This window comes from Silene latifolia, chromosome 6 (genome assembly GCF_048544455.1).
Source record: "Silene latifolia isolate original U9 population chromosome 6, ASM4854445v1, whole genome shotgun sequence".
Classification (NCBI taxonomy): Eukaryota; Viridiplantae; Streptophyta; class Magnoliopsida; order Caryophyllales; family Caryophyllaceae; genus Silene; species Silene latifolia.
In genome coordinates, this window is record NC_133531.1 from 10,637,227 (window position 1) to 10,661,444 (window position 24,218).

Sequence of the window (24,218 nt, forward strand, 5' to 3'; positions counted from 1 at the left end):
AGAGTTCGTCTTGTGTTGAGGATGATTGTGTCAACGGGAAGGTGGAGTTAGGGGATACTCCTAAAGGCCGGGTTGATAAAACAGATCGTCAAGAAGAACAACAAAGAGTCTTTCAGTTGCGGAGTGGTATGATAAGGTTTGGAAATTTCGAGCCTTATATACTAAAAGGTAGCTATTTTGTCTCAAGCAACAAGTCTAAGCCAGAAGATGTTGGGTTGAGAGGTGATTTTATGGGGAGTCACCAGTTAGCTAGCGCGTCCCGATGAGGGCGCGGGATCACCCTGGCATGGGTGTGAGTGCTCCGGCGCGAGCACAGGTAGGGAGCCCCGACGGGGGCGTCCATGCCTCGGCGTAGGCATTTGACTCGGCGTGGGTCGGTTCGGCTATAGTGTAGCTCATCTTGGCTAAGGTGGAGCTAGCACGGTTTCTCATGGTTTGAGACTGGTATCGGCAATCATAGTGTGACTATGATGGAGGGCTCAGTTGACTGGAAGTTGTTTGTAGATCCGACTGTCCGAGTCAAGGTGGAGATTGTTAGAATATGACTCGTCCGAGTCGTATTCGGTTTTGGGTATGTGAGAGTGAGATTAAAAGATAGAGCAAAAATAGACTGAGGAAGAAAATAAGGGGGAGCAACGTTCGAGTTCGCGGGTCGCAAGTATTCCTGGAATATGGCGTTGGCTTTATTTTCCATTCTATGCTACGTGGTTTTTTTTGATTGGTATTAGGAAGTGTGCGGGGTCCACCAATTTGTTATTTTATGTTTACTTTGGACGTCACTTTTGTGATTCCTAAGTTTAGTTTCCTAAGTTTATTTAATTAGTCTCCTAATTAGTTTAGGTATATAGTTTTGGGTGGAATAATACTATATAAAGACCCGACTATATTCTAGGTTAATTAAGAGAGAGAAAGGTAGAAAACTTGGTGAGGCAAGTTTGAGGGCTCGTCTTTTGTAATCTGTAATTCTCTCCATACATAGTGAAATATTTCCCTGGCCCTTGTGGACGTAGCTATCATATTGATAGTGAACCACGTAAATTCTTGTGTTCTTTATTTTGCTATTGTTTTTATATCGTCTCAACACGCTTCCGCGCATAACAGATACGAACATTGAAAAAAAGTTATCATTACAGCTCAACAACGAGTATAATATTTATCGTCATTTTGAAATATTGGACTTTCAAAATTTCAAGTTACAGTTTATTATAAGTGCCTTTTTTGTAACTTACTCATTTTACTTTCATTTAAAACGGTTTCTTGTGTCATACTATCCAGAGTATCCACAAGAAAATATAAAAAATGAAAAAAGAAAGTTGAAAGGCCTACAAAACATATAGGCCGCCAAGGCCCAAAGTGATAAGATTTAAAATAGTTTTTTCTGTTATACTATCCACAAGAAAATATAAAAAATGAAAAAAGAAAGTTGAAAGGCCCAAAAAACGCATAAGCCATGAAGGCCCAAAGTGAGAAGTTCTATCAAAATATTGGAAAAACATGCCTGCAATCTTGCTTCCACTAGACAAACAACGTAACCACTATACTACTCATGCAATTTATCTTAGGGAGTACTCAAAATAAATCTTAAACCTACCCGGGCAAGGGCCCAGTCTGGCCCTAAGGTAGCTACGTCATTGACGTGAGGTAATTGATGCGGGTACCCTTATCACCCAACAACAACAACAATAGCATCAGAGGCTTAATCCCAAAATGATTGGGGTTGGCTGACATAAATCATCCTTTAGAACCGTCCATGGGTGAACGCACACCTCAAAAATGCGAAAAAATAGAATAGAAAAAGTGAAAAAAGGGGAGTGAAACATAATACAAAAATCAGGTAAACTTATAAATTTTAAAATTGAAGTCCGGATTTCTTTTATAAAAACTTAGAATTTAGATCGAGAATAAAGATTAAAACGATTTTGAAAACCGAAAGTAAACTAATTATTAAACGATTTTTCCTAGGTCCCCTATCACCCAGGAACAAAAAAAAAAAAACAAAGTAAATCAATCCTCATGATATTACAACGCCGGATAAATAATACCAGACCAATATATTTCATGTGACCTTGATTGTTTTATTACATATAAATAAATAAAAAAGTAATAATTCCAATATTTTACGAAAATTTTCACTTTATGAGTTGTTAAGTAGGTGAGGGATCAAATTTATAAACGTACCATTATTACTCCCTTCATTTAACTTCAATTGTTTGTTATTCTACTTCGATTAGTTTAACGTTTTTCGAATCGTGGATCAAAATAAAGGTACTTCAATTATTTGTTATTCGATATTAGTTACTAATTTCGATTTGTCTATTCAATTGTTTGTCGGTATTTGAATTGAAATGTTCCAAAGTAAAAGGGTAATTATAAAAGTTCATAAAACTTGTCAACGAAATAATGTGTCGACGACCTTTAGCAATTGGGTAATTAAATGGTAACGAAGTACTTATACTAAAGTGATCAGGTGGCCCAATCTCTATATTTCGACCTAGTTTAACAAACTTTTGGGCCTGACCTTATATCCCAAGTCCCTAAAACCCGTGCCATGGTCATGTCGTAGGGCAGGGTTTGGTGCACTCGTTAAACCCAAACACAGCAGTACAGCACACATATGACACCTCTATCATAGAACATAAAGTTTTCTTCTATATTTTCCATTTGGGATGAAGTTTTTAATTCACTTGATTCTTATTTTAGACGGACTATTTTATTTCAGAGTTTTAGAACAACTTTATGTGACCATTTTTATGGTAAATGTAATCATTTAACGATGAAATATTGTAATTAGTGTTTGTTATTCAGGTAAACTTTTGTCAAAAAAAGGGTCACATTTGATTGTAAATGGGTCACATATGATCGTCTGAAACCTTTAGACGAAAATGAGTCGTTTGAAAGGAGACCAAATGTCAGTGGCGAAGCCAGGATTCGAACTTAGCGGGCGAAAAATTTTTAGGGGGGCTGAATTGGTAATGATATAAGACACACTTAAAATATTTTCGAAAAATTTAACTAAAAATTCGGAAAATTAGGGAGCGCCCCTGCTAGCCCCCCAATTCCACCAGTGCCAAATGTTATTAATTTATTAGCTCATTAGAGGTTGTTTGATTATCTTCTAAGTTTGCGTGCATTGAAAATGATAGGAATTGAAAAAAATAGAGATTTGGGACATATTTGGTTTACCATGGGAAGATGGTTCTTAGGATGTTTATGGTTTACCATGAATTTGTAATACACGTGCACTGCATAAGCGTTGTTTGGTTGCTGGATGTGCAAACTCGGATTCATGTGAAAACTTCAACTTACCAAGAGGGATGGATAAATGAATTCTTACATTAATGTAGGGATTAAAGTTCTATGGAAAATTCCGCTTACTATGAACAATAAGTCTCTCTTGCGACGGATATATCCGTCGCAAACTTCTAATAGGTCAAGTTATCTCACTTGGTTAGATAAGACAAAGCATAGGGAATCCCAAATAACTTGTCTTTTTCTATCAAAGTGAGTAATACTTAACCCATCGCAAGTTTACGACGAATATGCCCATCACAAATGAGAATTTGTGTACTACGTATGAATTAGGCAATCAAATAGGTCTTCATTTCTTCAATTCCGAACAACCACAAGAGACAAGTTCAGTGAATGCTTAAAAGTTAAAAGGATGCTAGGAACCCCAAGAAGGTGAATAGAATTGACTATTGAGTAATGTGTTCATGCATCTTTTGTTTGGTTGGTAACCTAACAAACTACTCCGTACATATTTTTTACTTTCTTAAATATTTAGCTTATTTATAATTTATTTTTAGGCTTATAATCTCATACAAGTAGCAATATATAAATACGGAGTATATTAGAAAATATCAATTAAATGAGTTATTAAACTCTATAATATATTCCCTCCGTCTGGTCAATTGTTATTCTTTGGTTTTGACACAAATTAAGATCAAGGAAAAAGGAAGGAGTCAATTACTTGATGACAAGTGGAACAAATTGGGTATGAATGATCAAATTGCTGATTAAGTTTATTATTAAAATAGAAAAGATAACAATTGACTGAGACTCCCCAATATAAAAAAGGATAACAAATGACCGGGACAGAGGAATATCATAAAAGCATGTTTTCCAGTTCTATATACGGGAGTACCCTCACTACGCAAATGCGTCCTCCATTTTTTATCTTTCCATTTACTTTATTAGGGTTCTCCAAGGTGAAAGTTTGACCGTATATTTAGACGTCTATATGTTAACTTTTTTTCGTCAGAAAAAAATATCTTGCAAACTATATTTTGATACAACAACAACATCAGAGCCTTAATCCCAAAATGATTTGGGGTCGGTTGACATAAATCATCCTTTTGAACCGTCCATGGGTGAACGCACGCCTCAAAATGCGAATAAAAAAGGGAAAATGAAAAACAAAAAGGGAGAACGAAAATGTAATGAAAAGTCAAGGTAAACTTAGGGGTTTTAAAATCGAATTCCGGATTTCTTTTATAAAAACTTAAAATTTAAATCGAGAGAAAAGATTAAAACGATTTTTTATTAAAAAACCGAAATAGAATTAAGGATCCGAAATGCCTTAAAAGTAAACCAAGTAAAATCTATAAGAAAGTGGTGGTAAAAGTGTAATAAAGAAGAGAAAAATAAATAATTTAATTTCTTTAAATTAAATAAAAAAAACACTAAATATGTCAAAAAACATCAAATACTAAAAATCCACATGTATCCTTTCCCTCCATTGTGCCCTCTCCGTCACCACTCTCCTCAAGCCCCAAAAATCTCATATCATGCTCTATCACTCTCAACCATGTCTGTCTCGATCTTCCTCTACCTCTAGGGACCTTTTCCGTTCTCAAGTCTCCAGCCTCCTAACTGGTGCGTCCATAGGTCTCTTTCTCACATGGCCAAACCATCTTAGTCAGTTTTCCATCATCTTGTCCTCTACTGGCGCCACTTTTACCTTTTTCCTAATCACCCCATTCCTTAACCGATCTTTCCTTGTATGTCTGCACATCCACCTCAACATGCAAACTATATTTTGATAATAAATGTAAAATTTGAATTTCTATAAATTTAAGTTTTTTATTTTTCAAGAAATTAACCGTCAAAGTTCGAAAACTTTGTCCTTCAAAAAGCAAACGAGAATATAAAAAGAAAATGTAAGAACACAAATTCTTGTTTGTGACGACACATATCCGTCACTCTTGAGTGACGGATACCATTTTACCTCACAAAGTACCCACTTTTTCTCTCTCTGCAACACTATTCATGTGGTCCCCTTTCTCCACTAACCCATTTTGTTACCATTTTATCTCATAAAATATCCGCCACAAATTGTAACCCGTCACAAGGGAGACCAATTGATGTAAGAAATACCTCGTACGTTTGTCCCGGTCATTTATTTATCTTTAATTTAGGACAAAAAGCAAGAAAAGGGAAGGATTCTATTTGTGGATGATGTTATTGAATAACATAACAAGTGAATAATAGAATAGGTAGATGAACAAATTACTTTTCAAGAATACTCCCAATTTAAAAAAAAAAATTAAAAAAGTAAATAAATAAATAAGATAACCATAAATAAAAAAGGTAAACAAACCAGACGGAACCATGCATAATTCATAAACTTCAAGGTTAAGGTTATTATGGTACGCAAATTCTCATTGAAGACGAGTACTATCCGTCACAAGCTGAAGACGGATAGTGTCCCTCTCACAAAATGCAAGTGACACTATCCATGGGGTGCTTCATTCCCCCCCCCCTTTGTCCTCCCACTTGCCTTATTATGAGAGGGACACTATCCGTATTCAGCCTGTGACGGACAGTGTCCATTACAAGCAAGACGCTTTGATTATGGTATGGCGACTGCGCCGTCAATTTCAACTATGAAAATGTGCGACCAATTAAACAAATGGTCCGTGAGATCGTAAAAGATAACATGCATGATGCATGCATGGAAAGTTAGAGTGTAAATTATTACAGTACATGTGTATCAGTGTATGTATTACAATATTGCTTGAATAAATCATTCCATGCCGAAGATGAGATGCTAACTATCCAACTTAATGAACTTGTTACATCACGTCTTAAAAACATCAACCTCGTTAAAATAGGGTTAACCTGCCACAATACAACATGGTTACTACATATGGTAATAAGGATCGAGCTGCGAGCTGCGAGTAATTAGAGTAAATTATGAAAGGCGAAAATTCCTAATGAAAAAAATAAAAATTCTCAAACATCTAGTCATTAATAACAAAATAAAATCTTAGACTATTAGATCCATCATGGAGACTATATATATAAAAGCCATTGTATTTATTAAAAAAAGTCTTACTAAAAGATACAGAGTAAGTTTTTATAACATGGGAATAATGAGCAAACAATATTGCGAAAAATTATGTACATCTAAGAGCGAATTACATAACAAGATGTTGGGAAAGTTTAAAAAGTGTGATAACGACATAAGGAGTATGTATGTATTCTATGATATATAGATAGCGAGTGCATTTGAATGGATGGATTAGTATGTATGTATTCTATGATATATAGATAGCGAGTGTATTTGAATGGATGGATTAGGATCCTCTCAATTTCTTTTAGGAAATGGAGAGGCCATTTCCTCTCTCATTTTCTTTTAATAATAATTCCCTCTTTCATCCCCATTTTTCCAATATTTTTACGCGTAAATTTAGAACCGTTAGATGTTGTTAGAATGCGATCCGTAACGTTGATGGGAAATTGACTCTCCATTTCTTTTCAGTTAATGTATCATACAACTGGTTGTATGATAAAACTTATTCAATATAGTTGAGCCTTGTTACAAAGTTGTCGTACCTTATTAACAAAATTATCGAGTTATGGTACAATGTTATTGAGTTTAACAGAATAATTATTAAACTCAATAACTTCGTAAAATAGCTCAAAAACTTGTAAAATAGCTCAACAGCTTTGTGTAAGAGCTCAACAACTTTGAGGCGGTTGTACAATGCTATTATACAACTGGTTGTATGATAGTATTTGTGATTTTTTTTAGGAAATGGAGAGAAAATGGACTCCATTTGAATAATAACAACAAAAATAATTATTATTAAGTCTAGTTGTTTTCATTAAGGATATAAACAACAAACCCGTCAATGATAGCTCGAAGTCAAACGAGCAACTACCTTGACTTATTCCCTCCTATATTTGTGTAACTTATTTAGTCAATTGTATTATCTTTTCCTTCCTTGTTTATAGCTTCTGTTAAACATGTATCTAGGAGTTGTTTAGCTAGTTGATTCTCCATATGTTAGTATATATAACATAACCTGTAACCCTTGCTAATTATCAATAACAATTATATTAATCGTCTCATTTTCTTCATGGTATCACGAGTCTAATACGAACCTCACGATCAAAATCACTCGCCTCATTCGTGTGTCTCTTCTTCGACCTTTCGAACCCGACTACCATGGCCAACAACCAGCTTCAACTTATTAACGCGGCTGACCAGACCCATCCTCTCACCCTCGTCAACTTCACCAACTATATTCAACTTAAGGACACCATCACCTTCCGTCAATGGAGGTTTCAGGTTCGTGCCATCATGAATGGCCTAGAGCTTTTCTCCTACCTTGACGGCACCTCTACCCCTCCACCCAAAATGATCACTGTTGAACCCACACCCCCCGAAACTGCCACCAAAATCGCCCCAAACCCGGCCTATTCTACTTGGTATAGGCAAGACCAACTCATCCTTGGTGCCCTCACTGGCACTCTCACACCTCCGATCGCTGCCCTCATCGTTAACGATACAACCTCTCACGCTGCCTAGTCCACCTTGTCCCGAACCTTTGCCAATTCCTCTCGAGGTCATCGTCTCCAAATTAAAGATCGCCTCGAGAATATTTCCCACACTGATGATATGTCCATCACCGAATACATGATCGCTATCAAAGCTTGCACCGATAATTTAGCCCAACTCGAACATCCTATGGATGTCGATGACATTACTGCTCGCATTCTAAACGGTCTCAATTATGACAAGTATCGATCCGTCATCGAGGCAGTTAGAGCTCGCGATACATCAATTCCTTTTGAAGCCCTTCATGAGAAATTAATCCAGCAAGAGCTCCGCCTTAAGAATGCACCCGCCTCCTCCGCCTCTACCAATTTCGCCCCTTCTGCTCATGCTGCGAATTACCGAAACAACAACACCAATCGCTCTACCTATAATCAACGATCCAACTATCAATCCCGCAACTTTTACGCACCCAAATCATCCACACCCGCCTCCAACCAGACCGACTATTCCAAACCCTACAAAGGTCGTTGTCACTATTGTGACGAAGTTGGTCACGGTGTCTCTGACTGTCGAGACTTTCTCACCAAATATCCCAATGTTGTCTTCCCTACTCGACAGCGTCGTGGCCCTACCCCGCAAGCCCATACAGCTACACACCCCTCGACCCAGCCACCCAACTCTTGGACCGTTGATAGCGGCGCTTCGCATCATACTTCTGATGACCTCAACACCTTATCCCTTCACCATCCGTATGAGGGACCGGATGACCTCGTCATTGGCGATGGCAGTGCTCTCAGTATAACTCATACTCATACTAGTTCTTTTCAAATTCCCTCATCTAATTCCTCTCTTAATTTTACAAATGTTTTAAATGTCCCGTCTATTTCTCGCAAATTATTATCCGTCTCTCAATTTTGTAATGACAATAATGCTTATGCCGTTTTCTCACCCACATCTTTTTGTTTTAAGGCAAATCCGACGGGAGCGGTCCTTTTTCAAGGGCGTCTTATTGATGGGTCGTATGTTTGGACGCCAAATCCGCCTCAAGCACACATAGCCGTAGCTCCTGGTCAAGCCTCGTGGCATCATCGACTTGGCCATCCCTCAAATAAAGTTACTCAAGTTTTGAATTCTAGATTTAATTTCCGCATTTCAAATTCCGATCCATGTATTGCGTGCCAAATCAATAAAAGTCATAAGTTATCTTTTGGTGACTGAACTCTTTCTTCTACTCTTTCTTCTACTGCTCCTCTCGACTTAATATTTTCTGATTTATGGACATCTCCCGTTGTCTCTCACAAGTCTTACAAATATTACGTGATATTTGTCGACCATTTTACGCACTATATTTGGCTTTATCCCCTCAAAAGAAAATCCGAAACTGAGCTCATCTTTCGAAAATTTCAAGCCATTGTGGAAAATTTTTTCAACAAACCTATTAAACGTTTTTATTCCGATAACGGAGGTGAATTCGTCAAGTTTACTTCTCATTTGAATATTAATGGTATTACACATTTAACGTCCCCGCCTCACACTCCCGAACACAATGGTTTCGCTGAACGTCGACATCGACATATTGTTGAAACTGGCCTATCTCTTTTCACTCACTCACAACTCCCGTCATCACTTTGGCCCTATGCGTTTTCCACAGATGTTTATCTCATAAATAGACTCCCCACGCCATCCCTTCAAAACGACTCTCCATACATTAAATTATTCAATCAATCCCCGAACTATTCTAAATTTCATAATTTTGGTTGTCTCTGTTTTCCTTGGTTACGACCGTACACCACTCATAAACTACAACCTCGCTCAATTCAATGTGTTTTCGTTGGCTACTCGTTAACTCAAAGTGCTTATCTCTGCCTTGATCCCCTCACATCCCGTGTCTACACATCGAGACACGTTCGCTTCTTTGACAATCAGTTTCCCTATTCCTCGCTCCTTCAATTATCATCATCTCCGCCTACCATTACCTCGCCTCGATTGGTGCTCTCTTACCGTCATCCTTGTTCTCCCACCACCGCCCCACCCTCATCTGAGCATCCCTCTGCCTCCCCTCAAATCGACACACCCCCTAATGACCCCACCCCAAACGAATCTCCCTCTTCCCCTCCTGTCAATTCTACCACCGCTTCTTCCACCTCCCCTACCCCTCCTCCCCCACCTCCACCGCCAGTTACATCTCGCCCCATCACCCGTCTGTCCAACAATATCCGAAAACCCAACCCTAAATACAATAAACCGAACTCCACCACTGCCCTTGTTTCCACCGTACCCTCCAAATATATCACCCCCTCCACCGTTAAACAGGCTCTTGTTGAACCGTTGTGGCGTGCTGCGATGCAAGACGAATATGATGCCTTAACCTGAAATCACACCTGGTCCTTAGTTCCACCCGAATCTGCCCCAAATACCATTGGTTGCAAATGGATTTTCCGCATTACATATAACCCCGACGGTAGCCTCAAACAACACAAAGCCCGTCTCGTAGCCAAGGGTTTTCACCAACGCCCTGGCCTCGATTATACTGAGCCATTCAGTCCCGTTATTAAACCTACAACTATTCGCCTTATTCTTTCCCTCGCTGTTATCCATGGCTAGTCACTTCGACAGGTCGACATTAACAATGCTTTCTTGCAAGGCACACTGAATGAGGATGTTTACATGATACAGCCCCCAGGTTTTGTTAATTCTAATTTTCCGACTCATGTTTGTAAATTACGCAAAGCTATTTATGGTCTCAAACAAGCCCCTCGGGCTTGGTATACTGAGCTCAAAAAGTATTTTATTTCCTCGGGTTTTCGCCATTCAATTTCTGATCTGTCACTCTTTATTTTTGATCGTCCTACGACACGATTATATGCTCTCGTATATGTTGATGATATAATTATTACAGGTTCCAATTCTACCGAAGTTAATAATTTTATTGCAGCTATCTCTTCTCGTTTTTCTCTAAAGGATCTTGGTTGCTTGTCTTATTTTCTCGGGATGGAGGTTACTCCAACGACCTCGGGTCTCCACCTCAACCAGTCCAAGTACATTTCCGACATTCTCACTCGCTACAATATGATGGACTGCAATCCCTCTACGACACCTATGCTAACACATCCGCCACTCATTCGACAAGATCATCTACCGACTGAAAATGAGTCTGAGTATCGTGCTATTGTTGGAAGCTTACAATATCTATCTTTGACGAGGCCCGACATTGCATTTCCTGTAAATAAACTCGCGCAATTTGTTACTCATCCGACTGCAGGTCATTGGTCCTCTCTCAAATGGTTGCTACGATACTTAAAAGGAACTATTCATCACGGTATTCATCTCCTCAAACGTGCTCCGCTGAATTTTCATGCATTTTGCGACGCGGATTTGGGAGGTGACTCTTCTGATTATGTGTCCACTACTGGCTATGTTGTCTTTATTGGCCAAAATCCTATTTCTTGGTCTTCTAAGAAGCAGCGAACATTGTCACGATCCTCTAAACATTGTCACGATCCTCTACTGAGGCCGAGTTTCGAGCTATTGCGGACACCACATCTGAAATACTATGGCTAAAGTCTCTTCTGTCCAAACTTGCTATCTCTTTACCAGCTGCTCCTACTATTTTTTGCGACAATCTTGGTGCAACAAATTACTCTGCTAATCCAATCTTCCACTCCCGAATGAAACATCTTGCTATTTCTTTTCACTTTGTACGGGAACAGGTCCAACTCGGAACCATTCGCATACAACATGTCAACGGTGATGATCAAATCACGATACTCTCACAAAACCGTTGTTCAAATCTCGGTTCCTTCTTCTTTCGTCCAAGATTGGCCTTACTCTTCGACCGTCCATCTTTGGGAGCGTATTAAGGATATAAACAACACCGTCAATGATAGCTCGAAGTCAAACGAGCAACTACCTTGACTTATTCCCTCCTATATTTGTGTAACTTATTTAGTCAATTGTATTATCTTTTCTTTCCTTGTTTATAGCTTCTGTTAAACATGTATCTAGGAGTTTGTTTAGCTAGTTGATTCTCCATATGTTAGTATATATAACATAACCTGTAACCCTTGCTAATTATCAATAACAATTATATTAATCGTCTCATTTTCTTCAGTTTTATAATATAAACGCGGACAAGTAGAGAACATACTAAATTTATTGTTATAATTATTTTCAGTTGAATATTAATACATAAAGTATAAAATATTAATTATGCCTAATTAGCTATTACTTTTAACTAACCATTGTATATTAAATACTTTGAAGTTAAATCTAAAAAAACAAGAGTTGATAAAGTGCAATCTAGGTTTAGGCTCCGTTTGGAAAGACGTATCAGGTACCTAATTTGGTCAAAGTAGCTTATTTGACCAAAATTTTAGGTACCTTATTTTGTTTGTAAGCAACAAGTAGCTTATTTAAGCAAATAAGCTACCTGAAATGAAATGCTACCTAGAGTAGCATTTGAGATTTCAGGTACCTGATTTGATTTGGTTTTCCGTTTTTACCCCTTAAATTTATACTATTAAATAATTATCAGATCCTTTTACGTCATTTCATCCAAATCAGTTACCTTTTCAGTTAGTTTGCCAAATACTCCTTACTTTTTTATATAATCAGCTACCTTATCAGTTCTTAGTTTTCAACTACCTTATCAGTTAATTTTTCTGGTTTTGATTAGCTTTTCAAACTACCTTTTCAGGTAGTTTTACCACCAAACAGAGCCTAATCTTAAACGTCATTTATATATGTACTCTTTCTTTTCGATTAAACTAACAAAATATACAAACAGATCGTGCAAAACACGGGATACTAATATCTAGTACGAGTTATTACTAAAAATTGAAGTGATAAACTTACCCTAATTTAAGAGAAGTGTCAGAACTATCATCTTGATCAGTGAGAGGAGGAGCACCATTAGTAACAGTTTCAGATGATTGACCCTCTTCTGCTGTTGTATTACTCTCAGATTTGATAGCATAATTTCCAGGTTTCTTTCCTTGTGATAACATGGCCAACTAAAACCAACAAATTAAATACATTAATACTCCTATATTATTCATCATATATATAACTCGCATTTTATTATGACGAGTAATAGTTACAATCTAAAACCGATCATGAGACTCCAACCATCAGCTTAAAATACTACGTCAAGAAACTATCTCAACTAAAAGCTTAAACCCTTAAACCGATGCTTGGAGTCCCATGATCGGTTTTGTGTTCTAAAGCAATTAAAGGTACAAATATTTGGAGTTAGAGTATGATTATTTACCCTTTGTTTCAACCTTGTATTTTCTTCCATTAATATTTCACCCTGCAATTATCATTCAATTATGGGAGATCATATTGATGATATAACATCTAATGAAAATATTCGTCATTGGATAAATTATTTACTCGTGAAGTCTATGCTTGTAAATTAGGGATCAAACCCTGACCTCATTAGAAAAATAACAATGAGAAAAGTAATAAAAGATTATGAGATTAAGTAAAATTAAGCATGTACTTTGTAAGTCCGTAGTATATAACAATAATTCAAGTGTTAATGAGATTTCAAACCTTTTCTTGGAGATTCTCGATCTCACTTCTTAAGCGCTTCTCCTGAAAAATCGATAAAAAAAAAAAAAAAAAAAAAACCGCGCTTATTTAAATGATGATAGAAAGATAAAATTATTGAGTTTGTATTATACGGACATAAGAAAAACCGTTAATATAACAATTGCTATTAGAACTTCATTCACAAATAATAAACGAAACCTTAATGTCTACAACGCGAGATAAGCTGTTCTCGAGCATTTGCTCGAGTTCATGCAATTCCTTGAAGTCTAGACCATGAAGTTCCTCCCCTCTAAATTTCCTGTAAGAGATAGATACCTTAAGTTAGTAAACTCACTGGTATAAAGATTGGGTTAAATGCATCGCATTTGTCGATTAATTCGGTAATTCAAGGAATTTCAGTCGTGACGATACTAAACCGAGACCTTTTTATACGAAATTTTGATACATTTCTGTTGGTGTGATGCCAAGAAAAGCCAAATTTTTGGTTTTTTGGTTCATACTCTCTCCCACATCTGTGAGGAGGAGAGTTTGTTTTGTGTTTATATTGCCTTTGGTCCAATGGTGGGTAAGAGATTGGACCAAGGAGGCTTTTGTGGTGATTGTTGGGCTTGTGGGTTTGTGTCCAAACACACACGCGCGCGCTGGCCCGGGCTGAACTCGGGTTCGGGTTTGGGTAGAGCACCTGTGGTGAGGCCCTCTTTTATCTTATCTTTTTGGGTCTGGCTTGTGTGTGTTTTTGGAATCCTATAACGGATCTCAGTCAAATAAAATCTCTGTGATTAAGGAGATTTATTCTCCATTAATCCCGTTTGACTGTTTTTAAGGAGATTTATTGTCACTTTTATTTCCTCCGTTTTTTTTGCCTGTAACAGCTCTATTTTCAACTATAAATAGAGCTGTTTTATCATCACTTCTACACACAATTCAAACAACTCTTCTATCTCTCTCAAATATGATATTCTTCTGCTTCTGAGTTTTTTCTGGGTTCGTTTCTGTTTGTTCCAAGGCTCTCATACACGAGTGGTTGTGTACGGGTGTCGCGATGTTAACCTTGGGGAACTACCGGCGAGAGATGATTACCACCACGGTCGTGCCGATATAGTCTTCAAGTCAGTGGCCTCCATACCACGGCGCTGCAATTCCGTTTCGATAAGTTTATTTCTGTCTCTTGTTTCGTTAAAGTTTCTGTCTGTTTTCCCATTGTTACGAATTATCTTTCCAACAATTTGAAAACTATATTATTTGTCGTAACAATGGCTGCCGTCTCAAACAAAATTATGTCTGAATTGTCGAAATTGGAACCCTTAGACGGTATGAACTACAAAAGATGGTCTCAGAAACTGCTTATGTATTTTGAACAATTAGAAATCGACTATGTTTTTTTTTCGACCCTCTATTTCATTTACGCGCTAGTGTAGAAACTACCCCACCTTCGTCTGTTGCTGTTAAGTCGAATGAGGAGACTATTAAGAAACATGATAAGGATAACAAAACTGCTAAGTTCCATCTCCTTACTCATATGTCGAATACCCTCTTTGATTTATTTTCGTTCCATAAATCTGCTAAGACTATATGGGAATTGTTAGAGAAAAAATATGGGGTTGACGATGCGGGTAAGAAAAAATATGTTGTCGGGCAGTGGCTTGAGTTTCAAATGGTAGATGACAAACCAATTATGGAGCAAGTTCATGTTTACGAGAACTTGTGTGCTGATGTCACTAATGAGGGAATGAAACTAGATGAAATTTTCTTGGCTAATGTTTTGCTAGAAAAATTTCCCCCTTCCTGGAATGAGTATAGGAACCATTTGAAACATAAGAAGAAATATTTGTCCCTTCAAGAGCTAGTAGGCCACATGAGGATTTGAAGAAGCTAATCGTCCGAAAGATAAGTGGTCCAATTGTCTCTTACTCTTTGTCAAAGCCAATCTTGTTGAAATCTGGTGGGTCTTCAAAAGAAGATAGGTTCAAGGGTAAGGGAAAGGCTAAAGGGTCGGGGCCAAACCAAGGGTCGAATGCAAGAAAGTCGGGTCAAGGGAAATTCACCAAACCGCCTCAAAGATCCAAACCAAATCGGTTTGCTATGTTTGTGGGAAAACGGGTCACAAAGCTTATCAGTGTCCTCAAAAGAAAGTTCTTTTTGAAGCTAATGTTCTTGAAAAGGATGATATTATTCTTTCTTTGTAGTGGTTAAGGCTATCTGGTTGCAAATGCTAGTGATTTGATTCGGATACGGGGGCTTCAAGGCATCTTTGTGCTAACAAGGATCGCTTTCTTTGAATTTGAAGATGTTCTTTGATGGTGAATGTGTCTACATGGGTAACTCTTCTTCTCTTTGTTATCACCAAGCAAAGGCAAGATCTTTCTCAAACTAACCTCGGGAAAACTCTTGCTTTAAGTAATGTTTGGTATGTTCCTACTTTGCGTCGAAACCTCGTGTCTGGTGCCTTGCTAAACAAAGTCGGTATGAAACTTGTTTTTGAGGTTGACAAGGTTGTAATGTCGCGCTTGAACGGGATTTTGTGGGCAAGGGTTATCTCTGTGGGGGTTTATTTGTTTTGAATGTTGATTCTCCTATCATTAATAATAATGCTTCTACTTCGCTTATATTCTTTGAGTCTATTGATGTTTGGCATGGTAGATTAGGTCATGTGAATGTTGATTCGATTAAAAGGCTCAAATCTATGTCGCTTATTTCTTCGTTATCTTCAGAAACTCTTGAGAAGTGTCCTAGTTGTGTCGAGGCCAAATTTGCTAAGAAACCTAGTAGACCTGTTACAACTAGACAAACGAGTCTAACGAGTCTTCTTGAGTTAATTCACACCGACCTAGCTGACTTCAAAAACACCATGAGCAGAGGTGGTAAACATTATTATGTTACTTTTATTGATGATTTTTCTAGATATACCAAAGTATATTTGCTTAGAAATAAAAGTGAAGCGAGGACATGTTTATAAAGTTCAAAACTGAGGTAGAAAATCAGCTTGATAGGAAGATTAAAAGAGTCAGGTCCGATCGAGGAGGAGAGTATGGCTCTGGTTATTTAGTAGATTTTTGTGAGAAAAATGGTTTAATACATGAAAAAAAGCCCACCATACTTACCTCAATCGGGTGTAGCTGAACGTAAAAATGATTTTTCTAATGATGAATGCTATGCTTTTTAAGTTTTGGCCTTTCTGATGATATGTGGGGGGAAGCGGTGCTTTCAGCTTGTCATATTCTTAACAGGGTACCTCATAAGAAACTAGACAAGATACCCTATGAGATGTGGAAAGGTTATGATCCTAACTTAAGTTACCTTAATGTGTGGAGATGTTTGGCTAAAGTAGGCTTACCTAGCTTTAGGAGGCCAACCATTAGACCTAAGACTTATGACTGCGTTTTCATTGGTTATGCTCAAAACAGTTCTGCTTATAGGTTCATGTCTTTAAGTGACAGGTCTATATCTGAGGCTAGAGATCTTGAGTTTTTGAAAGGTATTTCCTTTGAAGAAGGAGACGGTATCACTACCCGATGCCCCTGTTGTTTCTTGTGTGCTGTTAACCCTACCGACAATTCTATGCATGCGAGTACTAGTATACGTGGATCATGCGGTTGAACCAAGAAGGAGCAAAAAGCCCGAATTGAAAAGAGCTACGGGAGTGATTTCGTCGGAAGCGATCTTTATCGGACTTCACTTATCCGAAATCGCAGGTGATATTTGTGCTTTTGATGAGCTTGTTTCTGCTTTTTTAATAGAAGATGATCCAAAAACATATGATAAGGCTATGATATCTATAGATGTTGTTTTTTGGAAAGAAGCTATTAAAAATGAACTAGATTCTATTGTTTCTAATCAGACTTGGGAGTTAACTGATTTGCCTAAAGGTAGTAAACCCATTAGTAGCAAATGGATCTTTAAAAAGAAAATGAGACCTGATGGAACAATAGAAAGGTTCAAGGCCAGACTTGTGGTGAGGGGGTTTACACAAAAGAAAGATATTGACTATTTTGATACTTACTCACCCGTGACTAAAATTTCCACCATTAGAACTCTTGTTGCTTTGGCTGCTATTCATGATCTTGTAGTACATCAGATGGATGTAAAAACTGCTTTTTTGAATGGTGACCTAAATGAAGAGATCTATATGTTGCAACTCGAGGGGTTTGTGGTAAAGGGTCAAGAGAGTAAGGTGTGTAAACTGAGAAAATCACTATATGGTCTTAAACAAGCACCTAAACAGTGGTATGAGAAATTTCACAACACTTTGACTGACGATGGCCAATTTTGGTGGTGCTTTGAGACGCACTTGATGGATTGTGTTTTTATATGAGGTTGGACTTTGTCCTTAATAGCTCTTATGAGAAGTGCTCGAGAAGCACTTGAGCTACCTTTGGGGTGTGATGGTTCAGCCACCATCTATGTAAGAATATAAAATTCTCACTAGAGCACTCACCTAAACCAGGGTAAACGCATGGCTTTAAAAGCGTTGCACTTGAAATCGCGGAACAAAACAGTCTTTGAAGGTATGATATGTGTTGTGGGGGAATCAATGACCGAAGACCGACAAGGAATTCAAATCGGAAGATATTCTCTTGTTGAAAGTAAGTTGTTGTCTCATTTCACTAATACGTCAATTCAAGTCTAAAGACATTGAACGTTTAAGTATCCAGTCCTTCGTTTCCCTTCGTTTCCCTGAAACTTCTCTTTAGCTTTTCCTTATCATCAGTGGGGGATTGTTGGTGTGATGCCAAGAAAAGCCAAGTTTTTGGTTTTTTGGTTCATACTCTCTCCCACATCGGTGAGAAGGAGAGTTTGTTTTGTGTTTATATTGCCTTTGGTCCAATGGTGGGTAAGAGATTGGACCAAGGAGGCTTTTGTGGTGATTGTTGGGCTTGTGGGTTTGGGTCCAAACACACACACGCGCGCGCGCGCCGGGCCGGTTCGACTCGAGCTCAGGCTCGGGTTTGGGTAGAGCACCTGCGGTGCGGGCCAAAGGCCCTCTTTTATCTTATCTTTTTGGGCCTGGCTTGTGTGTGTTTTTGGAATCCTGTAACGGATCTCAGTCAAATAAAATCTCTGTGATTAAGGAGATTTATTCTCCATTAATCCCGTTTGACTGTTTTTAAGGAGATTTATTGTCTCCTTTATTTCCTCCGTTTTTTTGTGCCTGTAACAGCTCTATTTTCAACTATAAATAGAGCTGTTCTATCATCACTTCTACACACAATTCATACAACTCTTCTATCTCTCTCAAATATGATATTCTTCTGCTTCTGAGTTTTTTTTCGGTTCGTTTCTGTTTGTTCCAAGGCTCTCATACACGAGTGGTTGTGTACGGGTGTCGCGGTGTTAACCTTGGGGAACTACCGGCGAGAGATGATTACCACCACGGTCGTGCCGATATAGTTTTCAAGTCAGTGTCCTCCATACCACGGCGCTGCAATTTCGTTTCGATAAGTTTATTTCTGTCTCTTGTTTCGTTAAAGTTTCTGTCTATTTTCCCATTGTTACGAATTATCTTTCCAACAATTTTAACCTTTAATTAAAATATACCTTATAATAAATATAAAAATTAAATAAATGACCGGTATGTATATTAGTTATACAAGTCTACACAACTATGTGGAAATTCTCAAGTTTTACTGTATTTATGAAGCAAGACCTTGTTTCTTTGCATATAAAAAGTCAAATGAGACGCTTGCATGCATACAAAAGACTTAGTCAACGTTACACGTTTCAGAAAATGCATGCTAGACAATTAAGTAGTAACTTTGTTGCAGAACTATAACGAGCGTTCCCATTTTTATAATTCATAGATTATATATCAAAGGTATTATATCTGATTTTACACTTTTTAAGCTTTATTTAAAAAAATATGAGTTTTTATTATAAAGTTTTTGGAGTTAGTTTACTTAAACATTAACCAAAAAAATACAACATTACTCAAAAACTATACTTATAAATTCAATTAATTTTGGATTTTTCCATCAAAAATTTTTTATAGAACTTATAAATTTTAAATACTCAGGAAAAATACATGAAACTCAAAAGGTTGAAGGGGTATGAGGCACATCCGATACGTAATCCTTTTTCTCCCATTTTTATGCATCATTTTTTATTCACTATTTTTTTTCGACGCGTCATTTACCTTGTATAATTTACGCAATATCATTTACCTAATACTCCGTATAATTTATGCATTCTTTTGTTACGATTAAGGGTGTTGAATTGCATCAAAGGGATAGACAATGAGATATAATACGAGACACGAAAATAGCACAAATAATTTTATATTTGGTATATAATTTTTCAGTCAATTTTTAAATACTCCGTATGTTTTTAAGTCACTATCTTTTGCCACGTATTAGAAATTTTGTATCAAGGCACGACACTTTTCACAGAAATTACTATGTCATAAGTCTATTGATTAACATGTACCCCTTCTTATTCACTAGGTTTTTTATGTTTTTTTTTATGTTTAAGAGGTTCTTTATATTTTCTTTTTGGATCTAAATGAATAGCTAAAACAACAAAAGTACTCACTCACATGCATATAAAGTCCTAATTATTCGCACCAAAAGCAAATGTAAATAATCTGATAAATGGTAGGAAATAAATATATATCAATTTTACTAATTAATATATTCCTCATCTCAATTATTTGTTTACCTTTAATTAAAATACTTTCACAAAGAATAAATATGGTAAAAAATAATTAAGACGGGAAAGTTTCATTATAAGTGGTTTCGGATTATCCCTACCTAAGCTCCTTGTTTTTGTCCAGAGCCTCTTTTCTCAGTCGACCGAGGTTGCTATCCTCTTGCTCCTGTTTTGATTCAACTAACTCAGGTTATCATACAAACATGATTCGTAGTCATTATTTAATTTAACTCGGAAGATTAATCAAATTTCTATATAAAACGATTTTATAATAACACGGTCAAGAGATCGACCTAATCATCACAGAGACCTTCAACCATTTGACTTTGAATTTATTTGATTAATACAATAGTTGCCATAATCAAATTTCTATTTAATTTAACTCGGTTATTTTAGCAAAATTCCTTGGATTAATCAAATTTCTATATAAAACGATTTTATAATAACACGGTCAAGAGATCGACCTAATCATCACAGAGACCTTCAACCAGTTGACTTTGAATTTATTTGATTAATACAATAGTTGTCATAATCTATTCTACTATAGCAAGTTCACAAAAATACCTTTAACTCGAGGAAGGTTTGTTCTTGCCTCGTCTCCTTCTTCGAATAATGCATTTTGTAACGCGTAAGGATATCCTTCATTCTTCATAATTAAGAAGCAAATGATTAATTAGTATATTTCCAACACTCAAACACTACGTCATTATACTAAGAAATCTAGGAAGTCGTTTTAATACATACTTAGAAAATTATATCGAACAATCAAACATGTTAAGATCAAATTACGTCATTTGGATATATACTCATATCGACATTGTACTCCGTATATGAGTATGTAACATTATCTTATCACACCGATATTAAATTCTACTCCGTATACTCGTAAATTTTTTATTTAGAAACATAGTGAGGAAAACTAAAAAAAATTATCATATGGGTTGATCAACTAATGTGACAAAGTATGAAAATTCATAAAATATGATTAAAGAATCTAGTACATAGATATTTGAATGATTATATGGGTTCCACAATTCCACTAGGCCGCACTTCCTTGCGTGTAAGGTCGATGATTCCATGTATAAATGGCCACAAGTTCATATTTTTCCATCTACTTTAACAAGATTAATGCGCATATCGTCATACAATTGACTAATGAAAAACATCGTATATGCCCTTAGAATGAAATCTAAGTTCACATGCATGTCTCCATCATATGATAGGATGGAACTTGAAAAGAAATTCCCAAAAAGATAAGTTTAATGGATGGTTTAAGCTAATGAGGTTTAGTTTTAATGGTGAATTGAGGGTTTGATTAAATGCTCGAATCGATATTTTATTTCCTATAGATTCTTACTCCCTTTATCCCGATCATTTGTTGTTCTTTTTTATATTGTGGTTTGTTAATCAATTGTTGTCATTTCTATTTTAAGAATGAACTTGATGAACAATTTGATCATTCACACTCAATTTATTCTACTTGTCATTTAGTAATTGACCATTTTCTCTTTTCTTGGTCTTTGTGACAAAACTAAAGGACAACAATTGACTGGGACGGAGAAAGTATTTAATACGGAAATATTTGTCTTAAATAAATTTAAACGGTTATACAGAATAGATGATAGAAAAACTAAAGATTTAGGGACCATGGTTAAAAATCCCGGTTGAATTTTGAGCATGTTTGGTTTCGCTTTAAGAAAAATTTTTTGCTTTTAGAAATGAGTTTTTGAATAAGCTATTTCTTGATAAAACTATTGTTGTTGGGCTTAACATTTTTTTAAAAAAAAAAAAAAACTTCTCAACAAGACTACGTAAGCAAATGAAATCTGAAAATTTTTTGTTTAATAGTATATCAAGATGGGTCTCGCTTTGTAGAGAATGAAAAAATATGAATTAATTACTACTAGTATTTTTTTTACATGTTTACAACATACAATTTGTCATCTATAAAACATTATTAAAAGGCTAGCCTAAAAAAGTCACGTAGACAATGCCACATGAGATGAAAAAAAGTCACGTACGCAATAACAATGTGACTTGGCAAACTAATATGCCATGGATTATCAATTTATTATTATATTGCATTAATTTAATTCACTTATTTCCTTTAAAAATTCATCCATATTCCATTAGCTTTAAACTTAATTAACTAAAAAAAACTACAATAAAAAAAAATACGCATTAACTATAAGTTAATAATTTCGAGATATTTCATATGGAGTAGTACTATATGTATTCGAAATAAAAAAACCGAATACATGAAATTAAGAACGAAGAAGAATAAATGAAGTTGAAAACAAAAAATTGTATCTATACAATATAGTTAAAAGGCTACTTAAAATATTTTAATTTAGTCCACATGTCAATTTTTCATTGGTAAATACTAATTCATCTATATTGATTACTTGATTATTTATTTCTACAATATTATAAAAGTTTAGATCTATACAATATAGTTAAAAGGCTACTTAAAATATTTTAATTTAGTCCACATGTCAATTTTTCATTGGTAAATACTAATTCATCTATATTGATTACTTGATTATTTATTTCTACAATATTATAAAAGTCTAGATTATGTATTAAAAAGTTATCTTTAAAACTGTCACATGCTTATAAGTACAAAAGAATTAAAAAAATATTAATTGCAAACACAAAAAATAAACTAATACAAACTCTTTATTTTCCTCTCATAAATTTGGTTATTAATCTACTTATTTATTTAACCTTTAATTTCTTTTATTTAATAGTATGGTTTTTTGGTTTTCTCTCACCATCATTATAATTTGTAGTTATCATAATTTTTTTATGTCCCTTTTAATTCACAAAATCGTTCCTCTTCCTCGAATAAATTGTTGAAATTAATTCATAATTAATAACAAAAAGTTTCCTATATAACTACTATAATATTCCTAATTTTCATTTTTATTCAAAAATTTGGTAGGTAAAGTATGCATACATAGATAATTAAATGAATTCTTTCGCTTTTTATTCTTATTATGTTTTAAATTTATTAATAGTAAGAATATTATTTAGTTATTGTTTTTGTGTTTGTATTTAAATTGCAGGAATATGACATACTAAATTATCAATAACATTGCATGAAATCTATACTATCTAATTAAAAGGGTAGCTTCAAACATTCAATTTCATTTCACAAGACATTTTCACACCCCATTAATTCTTATTCATTTTTTACATGCATGGAATAATAATTGAATTTATAAAACTATAATCCATAATTAAAAAGTAAGCCAAACTATCTACCATTATATATCTGAATGTCATATTTTAAATTTCATAAGATAATTTCTAAATCACTCTTATGCAAAGTGAATTTTGTAAAAAAAAAATAAGAATAATAATAAAACAAATCTTTTACAGTCCATTTCTCCTTTGTTCCATATTTATGTCTATATTAAATTTCATAATAATGAGAAGAATCTTATAACTCAATAATCTAGATATAAAATATATAAGTCTAATTAAAAGGCAAACAAAACTAACTATCATCATTTACATGTCATATTTTAATTACATAATAAGACAATATCTTAAATCAATCTCATGTAAAGTGGATCTTGTAAAAAAAAATTATAATAATAATAATAATCAAGCAAAACTTATACATTAAATTTCTTTTTATTCCTTATTAATGTTTATATTAAATTTCATAATAATGAAAAATGATGCTCAAAAGTCTGAACCTTGAGTCATATTTATACATATATTAATTTTGATAGTAATGAAAAAAGGATGCTCAAAAGTCATAAAACGCATCCTCAATTCTTTATATATTTTTGATGAAAGACAAAATTTATAAGCCAAAATTTTTCTTATCTCTATCGTCAGTAGAACTAATTGTATCCCTAAACTTTCCTATCATTCTATTATTAAGGTTTTAAATTTATTAACTAATTTATTTACTTTTTATGTAAGTTCCATTGGGTTATGAAATGTTCATCACATTTTCAATTTCATCGTTTGTGTTTGTTTTAGGAGCTATCAAGATTTGTGGTGTTGAGATATTCAAAGGTAATATAGTTACATCTCTACGATTTCATTCTCATTCCCTTTTTCTTTCACTATTTAAGACAAAACTTAAGTTAACAACGATAATATTACATAAAACAAATTTCACTATTTTGTTGGTTAATTCAGACTAATTACCGAGTTACTTTTTTTATTGTAGGGTCGATTCGTTGGAAAAAGAAAACTATATGGAGAAGTAAAA

At 35.3% G+C, this 24,218-nt stretch overlaps 1 protein-coding gene across 2 annotated transcripts in view; it reads right to left on the reverse strand.

The window, feature by feature from the left end:
• Nucleotides 1-5,846: 5,846 nt before the first annotated feature.
• Nucleotides 5,847-24,218, reverse strand: part of LOC141586299 (MADS-box protein AGL24-like) — a 28,379-nt gene continuing 10,007 nt past the window's right edge. The window contains exons 3-9 of one of the 2 annotated variants that reach the window (XM_074407482.1): nucleotides 20,549-20,630; nucleotides 20,086-20,150; nucleotides 13,541-13,640; nucleotides 13,343-13,384; nucleotides 13,056-13,097; nucleotides 12,641-12,798; nucleotides 5,847-6,120 (exon numbers count right to left, since the gene is read on the reverse strand). In XM_074407482.1, coding sequence (XP_074263583.1) covers nucleotides 6,105-6,120; nucleotides 12,641-12,798; nucleotides 13,056-13,097; nucleotides 13,343-13,384; nucleotides 13,541-13,640; nucleotides 20,086-20,150; nucleotides 20,549-20,630 — 505 coding nt within the window. In that variant the 3' untranslated portion in view covers nucleotides 5,847-6,104. The remainder of the gene's footprint in view (nucleotides 6,121-12,640; nucleotides 12,799-13,055; nucleotides 13,098-13,342; nucleotides 13,385-13,540; nucleotides 13,641-20,085; nucleotides 20,151-20,548; nucleotides 20,631-24,218) is intronic. The other variant, XM_074407483.1, reaches the window with a different exon arrangement.